The sequence below is a fragment of the Epargyreus clarus genome, unplaced genomic scaffold (assembly GCF_041222505.1).
Source record: "Epargyreus clarus isolate Ecla_fem2 unplaced genomic scaffold, WU_Ecla_fem_2.2 ptg000023l, whole genome shotgun sequence".
In the NCBI taxonomy this organism is placed as follows: Eukaryota; Metazoa; Arthropoda; class Insecta; order Lepidoptera; family Hesperiidae; genus Epargyreus; species Epargyreus clarus.
The window spans coordinates 6,086,795-6,101,127 of NW_027332230.1; the positions used below are offsets into that span (position 1 = coordinate 6,086,795).

The following is a 14,333-nucleotide window of genomic DNA, read 5'->3' on the forward strand; positions in this document are numbered from 1 at the left end:
TTGAACATTAAAATAATTAAACTGACATTTTAACATATTTTATTGTACCTAACTCATGCTTATAACTTATATTATTAATTATTAACGTAATATTTTATTATTATATAAATAAAATGAAAACAGTTTCAGTTTATTAACGTAAGTATATTTAATGATTTAAAGATTATTTTCTATGAACACACAGTTATTTATTTATTGTTATATGTTATTATATCTTAATGTTTCTTTGTTAAACACAATATTCTTATAGCATAAACCATAAAAAATACACATTATGACAATGACGTCAGCTCGTACGTAATAACTAGTATTATAAGTAAACTTAGTAATAAAAACGACTTCAGAAAAAAGGATATTATATTATACTGTATCTCGACTTCTCAACATCTATGTAATCTGTGGCAAAATAAAGTTAAGGGTGCTTTTCCAGAGACATGCTTACCGTTGGATGGATTTGTTTCAAATACACCAATAGGATGAGTTTATTAAAAATCGTGCAATCCCATTGGTGGATTTGACATTCATCCCTAATTTAGTGTTACAAATCAAAGGTGGAAAGACACCTTAACAGTTGTTTTTTTTTATATTTAAAATAGGCAAGGATAGAAGAATTCAGTTCCTATTTCTCTTTTCACTTTTTGAAACGAGCAAATACCAAAATTACAACGAAATATTTTGGAAATAAATGTGATTATCTACGAATTTTCACTAAGTAGATGAATTAGTTTCTAAAAATCAACCCATTTCGTGTTGTGTGTTGACGGTGACATTAAATCAAGATCTATATGATATCTTCTTTCAATGCATGTTACAGATATAAAACTATGCTGCGGGAATAGGAACCCTTGTCCTGGGCTCTATCTGGACCCGGAATCCGTCCGTCCTCTTCAGGATGATGTCTCCTTGCAGGACGAACTGGTCTTCAGTGATGTCTGATACCATTTTGTAGTTGCGCAAAATGGTTGACAATAGAATCTTCAGCTTTAGGATGGCGTACTTACGACCTTGAAAAAAAGAGATCACTTTTGAGACTATGTTACAATTGTGCAGTATTTTATTTAAACTAGCAATAGCCAACATGCGACCTCTCTTCTTCGAGTCGTTACCGTACAGAAGGTAAATAAGAGATGTTGGAGTCGAGGCACTTCTACGTATTCCTCGGAGTTACCAACGCATCCGTGGCTGACCTTTGATGCTTTATATTGCTAGATTGATCAAGAGCAGCAGTGGCCACTTAGCTAGGGGTCGCAATACCGGACCATCTAAGCAAAACCGGTATTTTCGGTACTGACCCTAAACAAATCCCGGTATTCCGGTTTTTTCGATATTTTCGAGATTAAGATAAAGTTACTAATTTTTATTAAACATTTTACTATGTAATGTTAATTTAGTGGAATTCCGAAGGAAAATAGGTCCTATTACTTAATACCAAGTTAATTACAGAAGTTTATGATTTATTAACAACGTTATGAGTTCCGAATTCATCAATAAATGAATTATATAAAAATATATGCGGAAAGCTGGAAAAAAATATCTCTGTAGTCGTGCACTCTTGACAGAGTGGTCGTGGCATGATGATGACAACTGGTCAGTCATCCACAGCTGCCTTGAACAGACGCTATTGCGATCCTTCGCCACCGCCTTCTATGCTGGCCGTGCGGCAACACTCGACGAGGGAACACTGTGTGCTAGATTTTATAAGGTCTGTTCAACGAGTAGGCGATCTGCCGCGTGACCTCTTTCCATCTACCTTTCACGGAACTACAACCGTACTACTGAGTTCTCGTCCCTAAATATGCGGGCGAAATATTTTAGTATTCTAATCCAGATAATCGTAGATCCAGAGAATAGTATTTCTAGGGCATCAATTTTACGGCGATCTTGCATCCGAATCGTCTACGTCTCTGCAGCGTAGAGAAGGATAGGAAAAACTAGACTTTTCATAAGTCTTATATGTAACCTAACGATAAGGCAGACGGGCTACCTGATGGAAAGCAGTCACCGTCGCCTATGGACATTTGCAACACCAGAGGAGTCGCCAATGCATCGCCGGCTTTGAAGGAGAACTCTTTTTACACCCCTCTTGAAGAGCCCCATGTCATAGTCCTGAGGGAATACCTCAGGAGAAAGTTCATTCCACATTTTGCACGTACGCGGCAAAAATGAACGATCAAACCGAACCGTGGAGGACCGCCACGGATCCAGTTGATGTGGATGGAACTTCATCCTTCGGCGAGAGGTGCGATGAAGGAAAGGCGGCTTAGGCACCAGATCAAACAGTTCCTCAGAAGACTCACCATTGTAAAGTCGGTAGAACTCGCTGAGGGAACCTATGTCCCTCCGCAGGCTAAAGGGTTCTAACCGATCAGAGATCCCTACACTTTTACCAATGGTGAGCGGGGTACTTTGGAACTTAGGCGCTATGACGAATTGGGCTTTTTTAGCGGTAAACGCGCAGACTTGTGTCTTCATGGGGTTGAACTCAAAAAAGGATAAGACGACCCCATTCCAAGACCTGCTCCAGAGAGTTCTCGATTTCAGACACAACTCGGATTCTGCTTTCTTCCACGAATGTCCGAGAGGTGTCCGCACGGCCTGTGTACATACCATATCCCGTGCTATGATCTGCATAGCAATGAATGCCACCGGTTAATAGCAGCAAATAATTGCTATGCAGAATAAAAAGCGTGGGAGATAATACAGACCCTTGGGGCACGTCAACGTTGATGAGCTCCGTGTCTGAGCAGCACCCGTCAACTACGACCTTAATATGCCGCTCAGACAGAAAGCTGGCTGCCTATGTGCACAACCTCTCGGGAAGACCTTAAGATGGTAACTTCGCGAGAAGGACCCTATGCCAGAGCCGGTCAAAGGCCTTAGCGATGTCCAGGCTTACGGCCAATGCCTTCCCGTTGCTCTCAACAGCTTGTTCCCAAAGGTGAATGAGGTACACAAGAAGATCACCAGCTGATCGGCCCTTGCGACAACCATATTGGTCTGTCTTGGTGTTTTTTGATATGTTGCGGTTCCTCCAAATCTTATAAAGCCTATCGACAGCAGATCTTGTTAAAGCGAAGATCGTGTTGGCGGGTTGTTTCTTGATGCCTATTGTCATAATTGTCATTGTTATAAAATATTTTGAAAATATATCATCTTCCTCTAGCCTCAAGAAATATAGCATAAAACTATAGTTACTGCCCTTCCTTGTCGACCCTTTTGTATGAAGTGTAATGAAAATAGTGTGGGCCCAGTGTCGTGGTCACTGTCCATTTTCCCAGACGCGATTACATATGGTATGCAACATGTCAACCTCGAGTTCATCCATTGATCGAAACACTTCAATAGGAATATCATCTATATTAATTGCTTTGTCACGTTTTAATAAGTTAAATAGCAGCGCGTACTTCATCTTTGAATATACATAGATGGTTCTTTTTGTATATCATTTTTTGACATATGTTGTGTATAAGGTCGACTATTAGAGACAAGTGATATGGAGTATTTTGTCATACATTGACGATTTCCTTAATTTCGGTAACAATCACATTCACACCATTAGAATCCTCAATAGCCCATGTTCTGGATTTAAATTGGATGGGTTATACATCGGATTTTTTAAGAGATCTTTTATTTCAAATCGAACCTTTTCTTTAGCTCTCCGAGGAAGTTATACAATACGCCAAGTCTCACCTGACATCCAATACTTATGTTTGTTGATTTTCATAGGTTGTGTCGATTGTAACGCTTGTTTAATATGGCACTTTTGCATTGTGCCAGAATCCATTGGAGTCAATTTATATGACCATAACTTTATTAGGTTTTATTTGACTAAAAACCGAAAATACCGAATATCCCGGTTTTTGTGAAATTAAAACCGGTATTAATAAGACCTAAATTTGGCCCGGTATCCCGGTATTTTCGAAATCTCGAATACCGGATTGCGACCCCTACACTTAGCATCAGGTTAAATTATAATTTAAATTATAATTTAAGGTACATTACAACAATTATTTCTACCCATTATTACTTTAATATATGACCAATTTTAATAACATTATAGATGATATACGATCTATCAGTAAATTAAATAAGCCTATGTAAAAAAGTATGTTACAAACATGTAGTATGGTTTTTTTATAAGATAATGATGAATGAGTTAATTCCAATGTGTAGATTAAAACCTGATGTTAAATTTACGATTTGTTTCCTTGTTATTTATTAGGTGTTCATTAATATAATAATATATTATTAATATTGTACATCATGAATGATTACTTTGATCAATTTATGTTTGCCCCGAAGTTATTATTTAACTACAACTTGAACACTACAACAATTTATAGGTAAGTACTTCCTATAATTTGAATTAGTAATGATAATTAATCTCAACCAATTTTTGCCTACAAAGGTTTGGAATTTGACAACTACCTAAAAAAATGTCCAACGCCAAAAAAATTGTTACTAATAGGAAATAGGCTAGCCAAGGTCATATGGCCTTGCCTTAGGTCGTTGTCCGATTCAGTAGAATATTTAACCAACTTTAATATTCAAAGTAGTCAAAGAAAAATTGCAACTGTCAATTATTAAGTGCCTTTGTAGGGCTATAAAAATATTTCATTTAAATTTATTGGCGACTCAAAATGGAGTAAACCCTTTGAATTAGTAATATGATATATTGCAAGGTACAGTGAAATAGTGATTTATTAAGATGATATATTCAAGGGCATGATAATTCACGATCATAGGTGACATAAAAATACATGAAAAAGATACAAATAAATAACGCGTAAAATGTCGTAATATGTCTCCTATGTATGGAAAGTATGTTCATTAATCTTAATTGTCTCAAAAGTCAAAATAATAAATCGTGGGTGCCATGGACACACGAATACGAATATGAGAACAATGGGTGTTTACCCTGACTCAGAACCAATATACAAATTCAAGACTCAGAACCTATATACAAATTCAACATTTAGATACCTGTCAAGCTGGGGATCGAACTTGGAACCCTTTGCGCGTCAGACCGTACTGTGACCGCTCCGCCACGCGGATAAAAATATGATAAAAAATCAGAACTTACCAACACAACTCCTGGGGCCGGCGCTGAAGGGTATGTAGCTGTAATAATGTCGATTTTGGGTGTTTTCTGGCAGGAAGTTGTCAGGGTCGAATACATTTGGGTTCTTATAGTACTTGGGGTTGCGGTGAATCAAGTATGTACCGATGACGACTGTTGCTCCCGCAGGTAGTACATAACCATTGCTTGCTGTGAAATTAATAATAGTATCTTCAAAGGTAGAAATAGTATTGTTTGACTAGCGAGGTAGCACCGCCAACCTTATTTCTAGTGTTTAGTTCTTGCGTTTCAGTGGAAGGGTTTGGATAGTGGCGACCATCCTGTTCTTATGTACTTGACGGTTCTATATAGAGTTGATTACACATGTGAATGCCACTCAGCATTAGGTGAACTGAATCGCATGCACAGACTGGTTTAACTCCGGAGTCACCTAGACTATTCATACCTTATACTAAGATTTCCTTCTCCATTTAAGCCAAATGTCTAGGTAAGACTTTCTAACAAATTGGTTATAAAAATATATTTAACCGACTAATTGATTCGGTATGTTTATTTTTTTAACCTTTGATGCGAAAAGAAATTTGGTAAAAAAAATAAGGAATCTGTTTATGGTATCGTAGGTCTCAAACGGGTGGACCTACTTGAATGAGATTTTTATTAAAAAACGTGCAACCTTACCAATCTTAGCGTCACGTTTCAGCTTCCTAGCTATCATCGGCACTGGCGGGTACATCCTGAGCGATTCGAATATGACTCTTTCCAAGTACTTCATTTGGAGGGTGTCCTCGAAAGTGACCGGTCTGTCCGAGTCTCCGAAGATTTCGTACAACTCATTGTATACCCTTGCTTGGATGTGCTGGTGGATCCCAAGGAGACAGAGGACGAAGCTGGAACCAGCAGCAGTTGTGTCGTGGCCCTGTATAACAATTGATACGTTTATGTATTCACATCTTATTTTCTTTGAGAAATGTATCTTTAGGATTGTGATGCCGCTTGGGAAGTTTGCCAAACCTCAACAAACCGTTGAGATAGAGCATTTGATTGACGTAGGTTTGCAAAGGTAGGCCGATACAATGGAGTGTCGATCAGTAGCGAATCGAAGAGAAATTGCCGCAAGTTCTTACCACGCGTCCGCAGGTTAGTGCGTTAGTTAGAGGTTTACAGTTTGAGGCAACTGCGTGTGGATATAATATTAGTTACAATTAAATAGGACTAAATTATGAGATCTGAGAACGCTCAATTTAACAACTGAATGCGATAAACGCTATGTAGCATTCATTCAGTTCACGAACATGCTCCTTTTTGATACGTTATGATAATGCAATCGCCAAAACGCTAACCGACAATGAATGAAATATGTCTGCTAAAGCCGTTATTTTCACTAAGCGTAGGTACCTCAAACATGATAGTATCCACTTCCTCTTTGATCTCGAAGTCAGTTATGTTATTAGTGCCATTTTGAGCAGATTCGATCATTAGATCCAAGAAAGCTAGGCGTTTCTTCTCTCCTGTAATTATAACAGTTTTAAATAGAAGTAGCGAGTTAATATAAATACAAATATCCCTATAGAATGGTTCTGTGTTTTATGTATTCTTGATAAAGACATACGATTTAGGTAATCGTATGTATATTGATTAAAATTCATGTTCCTAATTAAACATACTTCTTAATTGTTTATTATTTCCACCGGGTCCGTTATAAAATAGAATACACCAGCTTTATTCATATTATGTAGAAATATGTAATGAGTTGCTGAACTGCAAACAAAACTCTTAAACACTTATTTTAATAAATTTAATAAATACCACACGACTCGGAATAATTTTAAAGACTTTGTGTAAATATCAATAGATATAAGAATAATTTGCTTACAATGGAAAGTTTGATCTTTTTCACCCTATTTATTGTGCAGTATAAGTACTTACCGACGTCATTTTCATCATTGAAGTCAAGATCATCTCGATATCCTTTGAAAACTGTATCAGCAAGCGTGGCTACGTTAGCTAGCCCAGTATCATTTTCAGTTTTGGTCTGTGTCACGTCGATTGAAGGTGCAGCGATTCCCTTGGCCTTATTTTGGGTATATTTTTCCTTCTTGAATTTGATCACCTTTAATACGGTCATTGTAAGTACATTATAGTAGTAGGACTATTTTCTTATGTGTAAATATAATGACATTATGTTAAATAAGTTATTAATCGTCATGGGAAAAGGTACATTTTTAGTTTTATCAAAGAATCTTATTTTATTTGTGGTACAATTATAAGCTCCTGTCCAATAAAAATAGCAAAACCGACGTTAAAACTTATGACTGTTGTGATAATAAGCAGAATTTGACAAATACTTTTGTAAATGTATAAAAATACCCTATGTTTGCGCATTGGGTGACTTGCTTAAATAATATTTTTAAGATACAATAAATCAAAAAAGTCATTTGATTAAATTTACATATACATTTGCATATAATAACGATTAAACAGTCAAATTTTGAATATACCTAGTCATTACCTAACAAATTTCTAAGATAATTATGTACCTAGGTACATGTACATATACATTTGCATATAATAACGATTAAACAGTCAAATTTTGAATATACGTAGTCATTACCTAACACATTTCTAAGATAATTATGTACCTAAGTAATATATTAGGAAATATTACCTTATTTGTGAGTCCATGGATAATACTAAGTAGTTTCTTTTGTTTCTCGAAGAACGAAGTAAACTTGAATATGGCATCAAAACGCAACCAGAATTTATAATGTCTTTGGTGAATAATATCACACATTCTGAAAACGACGTGTAATGTGTAATAAAACAAGCTTTCGCCAATAATACAATTTTACCAATAATAAATTTCAACCTATTTAGGGAGAGTTAATTACTATAAAAATAATTACTAAAAAAACTTACTTCATAACAGCAATTGCGTAGTCAAAACCGGACTCGTCCTGTGTTTCCTTAGTGATACCCATAGCAGTTTCTGCAACATTCAATTTTACGAATATAACACCGTTTATACAGAAAAGTATTGACTCTGATTTGAATTATTATTTTAATAACTTAAATTTTATTTTGAGGCGATTCATTATGATTGATAGATTTATTTTCTAGTTATTTAGTTCGATTAGCAATAAAAACGTGTTTTTTTAGTTTCTTTTTTTAAATTATTATTTATATTATACATTTTCACAGACACAATCCGTATTCCTGGGGCTATATTACGGTAGATATGAATACATCAATATATTCTATGTATCGTTTGGGTATCGTATATTGTAACGTTAACCCATTACGGTCTCACTGCTGGGCAAAAGTGGCCAAGTACAGAAGTACAGATTGATAGACTGCACACACCATTAAAATATTTTTAAGAACTTTGGGCGTGCTGGTTTCCTAACAATGTATTCCTTCGCTGTTTATACAACTGAGAAATATTTTTAATATATTATGTACGAACTTTGAAAGGTCCGAGAAGCGTCTGGGATTCTTCTGGGAATCTCGGAATTCTTGATTGAGAGGCCAAATTTCTAACTACTAAGCTAGGCTCTGAACTTTTACTTGCTAGTCTGCTCTGAAGTTGTTGCGAACAGGTGTAGTCAATTAGTCATACAATTTACTATGGCGATGCGATTCATTTCTATATTCAGAGCGGACTAGCAGTTTTACGCGGACTATAACTTTTTGTCGGTCACGGCACGTGTTTGACACAACCTATGCCTGTACATGTTAATGAACCCTAAGTCATAACACTCCTAACTTTTACTAAGCCATACGTTAATAAATAAAGGTCAGGCATATTTTACCAATGTCACTTATGAAGTTTATGAATATGCAAAACCTACGTAATGATTGAGCAAATTGTGTAATGAATAATGGATTCCTTTGTTCAGTTTTATTGATCGAAATAATTACCTATGGTAATGAATGGTCCACATGAACAAATGTTCTTGAGATTTCTTTTATTTACATAATAAATAAATAAATAAATAAATGTGATTTTATTCGTATAAAATATATTGTTTGTTTTCATAGGAAAACATATAGATACCCGTATAGACGGGTGGCGTTAAATTCAAAATCGAGTTGTAGGACCGCAAATGGATATGGTCAATTATTCCAATGAGTCTAAATATTTTCGTGTATGATCTTACTTCTATTCTGTCATGGGGCATTCGATAGTTAGAGCAATTCTGATATTCCTTCTCGATCCACTGAACCATTAAGAATATTAATCATACATGATCAACATTCAAAAGCAGTTATAGCGTACAATTTTTAAAATTCGCCCTTTGAGGTTTGGGATCTGGGGATCTGGGGATCCCAAACCTCAAAGGGCGAATTTTAAAAAGAATTTTGGGGTTCTTATCCCAGACATGCACCTCTGATTTTTGTACTTATGAGCGATGCGTGTTAAATATAAATTATTTAATTTTATTTATTTATTTATTTATTGCACCTCTATAAAAATAAAAAGATACAATAGGGAGAACTTGAAGCCTGATTCTCGGAATTGTCTGCCATTATTACTTGCTTAATGGTGGAAAATATCTGGCAGAAATGATATGAGAGTTTTAACTATAGAAAAAAGTTCTCAAAGGTATATAAAGCCTACAAATCCCACTTGGCCAGCTTGGTGGGATAAAACGTTCTCACTTTGAGATGAGTCTAGAGCCCAGTAGAGTGACAATAATGTGTTGATGATTTTTTTTTTATAAAATTAGGGTAGCAAAGAGCTTGTAGTTTACCTGATGGCAAGTGATCGCCTAAGACTTACCATCAGGTCTTATCATAGACACCTGTAACCAACTTCATATGGAATAGAAATCCATCCGAAGCCAATCACAGATGTGTTTCCACTCTTGAGGTCTTTTAGTCGCCTCATGTAGTCAGCCGGCACCTACACCCTTCCATATTAATGGCATGGTTACTGGATTGATGATAAATAATCGTACAAGTACATAAAACCTTCAGAAACTGCTAAATAGCATTAATTCGGTCTTTGTGCCCCTACATTTCTATTATTTGTTTGAAGGTGGTAGAACTCTTTGCGGTTCGACTCCGGTGGCACAATCGTTACACCTACTTCTATCCAATTACAGTAATGTTAAGTAACACTGTGTTCTGGATTGAAGGGTGTGGTAAGAGTACGGTAAGAGGATACTTTTCCGAAGCGTTCCAGCTTAGTCCTCAGGAAAAAGCGAAATCTAATCCTATCTGGGGTTGATTGCAGATGTCCATGGGAGCAGTAGCCACTGACCATCTGCATGTTCGTCTGCTACTATATTATAAAAAATAAATAATAAACAAATACCAAGTAGAATGTCAACGGTGACTCCGCTCATGTAGTCATGGACGTCGAACACCTTGCCCATTTCTCCTTTCATCTTGTTGACCACGTTTCTACTGTTCTGGTTGAAGACGTCGACGAATGATTTCAGTATGTTTATGTGGAATGTAGGAGCGATCATCTTGCGGTGGGAACGCCATTTCTCTCCTGGAATAGGGATCAAATTAATAAATGGAACCAAGTAACTACTACATATATTTCTCTGTTACGTTAGGGGGTCTTTCCTTATCTTCCTAGGTGATTAAATAAAACGTATCCCACAATGATTTTTATATATGTAGTATATCACACAGATCGTTTAACGTCAGTGGTTTATCTTATACGGTCTATCTTAGTACAAGTAATTATTATTGGTTTCCATTACTTTATTATGGGGCAAATTCAGAGAGCTCTTGTCATTACTATTCTTTTTAATTAACTCAATGCCTTGTGGTTGAAAAACGGTTTCTCAATCAAGGGGCCCGAAGTTCAAACTTATGCACAACCTCTGATTTTTAAAGTTATATGCGTATCAATTATAAATAAATATTATTGACTTAACGGTGACGAAGACATCGCGAACAATCTACACGCCAGCAATATCTCAAGATAACATTTCAAAGGTGTGTCAAAAGTTAACCAATTCGCAGTTGACACGCGCGGTAGAGCTGTGCGCAGCAGTGCAGCCGGCGATGCATAGGCGACTCTTCCTATATTGCATATGTCCATGGGCGACGATGGCTACTTTTCATTAAGTAGTCCGTCTGTTTTATAGTAAGCGTCCACTGTAAAAAAAATAAGCTGCAAAGATCACTAACCTGAGCTAATGAGCAGTCCTTCTCCCAGCCAAGGCTTGAAGAACTCGTAATCAGACGCTTTGTCGATGTGCACATGGCTGTTCAGAATGACCTCCACATCATCAGGTTCAGCGAGGAACACGATCAGCTTGGATCCCAGCCAGCCACGAACTACCGTGCCATATTGTTTTGCATAATCCAACGCGACGTACAATAGATCTGTTCAAAAGAGATTTTGAAGTGTTACTGACAGTGTTAGAAATTCTATCGATAATTTGAAGATGATAGATTTTTTTTGGGTACGACTCTGAAGGTCCCCCATCACACCAATGTCTGTCTTGAAACAAATGCGTTGCGCTACTGCATTCTGCTTTGAAGCTTAATTATCAGCTGGCTTTTTTATATTTAAAATAATATTATTTGTAACTGAATACAACAAATAGTAACAGATGTGTTATCGTTAAATTTATTTATAGGGTTCTAGGTATCAAAACAGAATTCTTCGGTTCTGTTCTGTGTGTCTATCTGTCTGTCGTCATAGTAATTCCGTATCTGACTAGTTTCATGACTATAAATATAAGTGCAGACGAAAATGCAGTCCTGAGGGTAAGTGGCTATACTGCCGCCCATGGACATCTGTAATCAACTACAGATATTATATTTCTACCTGAGATCGGAAACAAATGCGCTGCTACCCCTGAGGACTAGAATGCTGGAAAAGTATGTCTTCCTTACCATATCCTTCAAACCAGAACACAGCAGCGCTTATCTCTGCTGTTATTACGTAGAAATAGGTATGACGGTGGTACTATCGGAGCCGAAGCACTGAGTTCTACCACCTTCAGCAGCAACGTTACCTTCTGGCCTCTTTCCAACCGCGATTAAAGCGTTCCCGAAAACCGGCAGCGCCATTGGTCCAGGTATCTTGTTTCCAAGTTTGTGCAGTCTTGATTGTTGCTGCCATCGGTACAGCAGCCAGAGACCAGTGGCCAACAGGACCAGGGGGTAGAAGATGAGCCGGGTGGAGGTGATCGGGTGCGCCGAAATGTCTTCAACGACCGACATGGCGCTGGAAGGAAAAAAAAGCGTGTGTGTTTTATATACATGTAAGAAGTATTACTTCTTTGTAGTTTTGTGCCATATAATTATTATCTACTGTTTTTAATTGTAAAGATGTGGCTTTTAGATTAAGAAATAGGTTGTTAAAATATCCTTAATTAAATAATTATATTTTTATCAAAAACGTCTTCGTAACTGGTTTTGGAAAAAGCTATTCCTTGATCATCCACGCAACTTGAAAATCTCACCCTGCCCTGTATGATATTTTCAACTCTCCATTTAGCTATGTAGCTCCATTAACAGTGTTTTATACAATTTATTTGTAATATGCCTTTTATTCTGTTTTTAAATAAAAAAAAAACTTACAAATACTCAATAGATGTTATGCCTCCAACGCTTACTTGTACGAGTAGCTAATTTATTTTAAAAGAAAATATCTTTTTCATAAAAATGTCAGCCACGCTATGAATTTGAATTTTTAAGTCGCACACACGTAGGCACATAATTTGGACATATGGCTGAAAAGCTGAGTCAACAAGATATTTCCACGTTGAAATTGGCAAAATGTATTTTATACATACCTATTTCATAAATCAATAAAATCTTTCTATTTTCTAAATTGTTTTATGTCAGATCTAATTCCGACAATCTTCTAATTTCCGTTTTTTTTTATGACTTAGACCATTATATCTTCCCTATTCATTTCATAAATCAATAAAATCTTTCTATTTCCTAAATCGTTTTATGTCAGATCTAATTCCGACAATCTTCTAATTTCAGTTTTTTATGACTCAGACCTTCTTCCCTGTTTTTTATGATTAAACCGTTCTGTTCCGTTCAATAAATTCTGTTACCACACTACTGTCGTCTTACACACCTCACACAGTAAATCTCGTTAAAGAATACTTATATTATGTGAATGATGCGTTGCGTGTTAGTACAACTGCAAATGTTGCGTGCTTCAAAATTTACACTAAAATACGACCTTGACCGTTTTTTTGCACATCTTTATCTTATTTTACATGTTTTGGACTGGATAATTATGAAATAATGGTATATAATGATTTTAGACTGATTTAATTTTATTACTGGTTATTACGATTAGATGTTTTAGATTCTGTATTTCCGATATTTCAGTTCAGTGTGAAAGTAATTTTTTGCCTAATCAATTGTCAAATTTCAATCAGTGATAGGCAAAAAGTAGATAAAATTGATTATTATTATAATGGGCGTTAATTAATTAACCTTTGAAAAAAAGGATATTGAAGAAAAATTAGTTTCGCTTCCACCGTCAGTTCTAAGGAATGCAGAGTGTCAGGAAATGCATTTTCTCTCGTAACACTTTCTAGAAATTTTCATTTTAATACACAGAAAATGCTGCGACATCAGTTTTGTCGAATTTCGTACTTGATATTTCATTTCGGTAGATTTCGAAATTATAAAACGATTTTACGTGATTTTGCGTATATTGTGAGATTTTGCGTTGCCAAAAATTTATTGACCTACCTTTTTCAGCTTTCCACTAAATTGTTCTATAAACTTCTACAGTTATTAACGTGCTGTCGTGATGTGATGAATGAGTTTGCAACAACAGTTTTATATAAATAGTATGACGTTATAATGCAATAAAAATATTAAGGCAAAGTCACACGATCTGGATAGAATCTGTTGATTATTGAAAGTAACATATGTATCAAGGCATATGTTCAAAGTACATAAAGTTTCAGGGAATAGATTTATATGTTTACTTATTTATTAACTTTCTGTGATTTCTGTTACCGTGTCTTTTTACTTTTATATTATCTACTAATTTAAAAATATACAATTATTTTATCAAGATTTAGAAAATAATATTTTTTAACATATGAGAAGGAAGACGATTCCGCTAAAAGTCGAAAAACATGGGGGATTCAACGAAATTCGTTCCATGTAAAAATATGTTAAGCGCCGACTTCATCCTCATGAATGAGAATCGTCATCGTTATCATCATCATCAAATTAGTCTTAACGTCCCACTCCACTAAGGTGTGCTACATTCGGTCCTACGCTGCTTTCCTCCAGCCAT

At 35.9% G+C, this 14,333-nt stretch overlaps 1 protein-coding gene across 3 annotated transcripts; it reads right to left on the reverse strand.

The window, feature by feature from the left end:
- Positions 1–226: 226 nt before the first annotated feature.
- Positions 227–13,844, reverse strand: LOC140751632 (cytochrome P450 4g15-like). 3 transcript variants are annotated; one of them, XM_073085603.1, is made up of 11 exons: positions 13,775–13,844; positions 12,067–12,278; positions 11,231–11,428; positions 10,398–10,580; positions 7,997–8,066; positions 7,746–7,872; positions 7,007–7,190; positions 6,476–6,588; positions 5,759–5,996; positions 5,084–5,269; positions 227–1,004 (listed from the first exon to the last, which is right to left on the reverse strand). In XM_073085603.1, the coding sequence occupies exons 2-11, from the start codon at positions 12,272–12,274 to the stop codon at positions 823–825; spliced, it is 1,689 nt and encodes a 562-aa protein (XP_072941704.1). In that variant the 5' UTR covers positions 12,275–12,278; positions 13,775–13,844; the 3' UTR covers positions 227–822. The 3 variants fall into 3 exon arrangements, with proteins under 3 accessions (XP_072941704.1, XP_072941703.1, XP_072941702.1); XM_073085602.1 differs by lacking the exon at positions 13,775–13,844 and adding an exon at positions 12,850–13,214; XM_073085601.1 differs by lacking the exon at positions 13,775–13,844 and adding an exon at positions 12,635–12,757 and having other exon boundaries at positions 228–1,004.
- Positions 13,845–14,333: the final 489 nt, after the last annotated feature.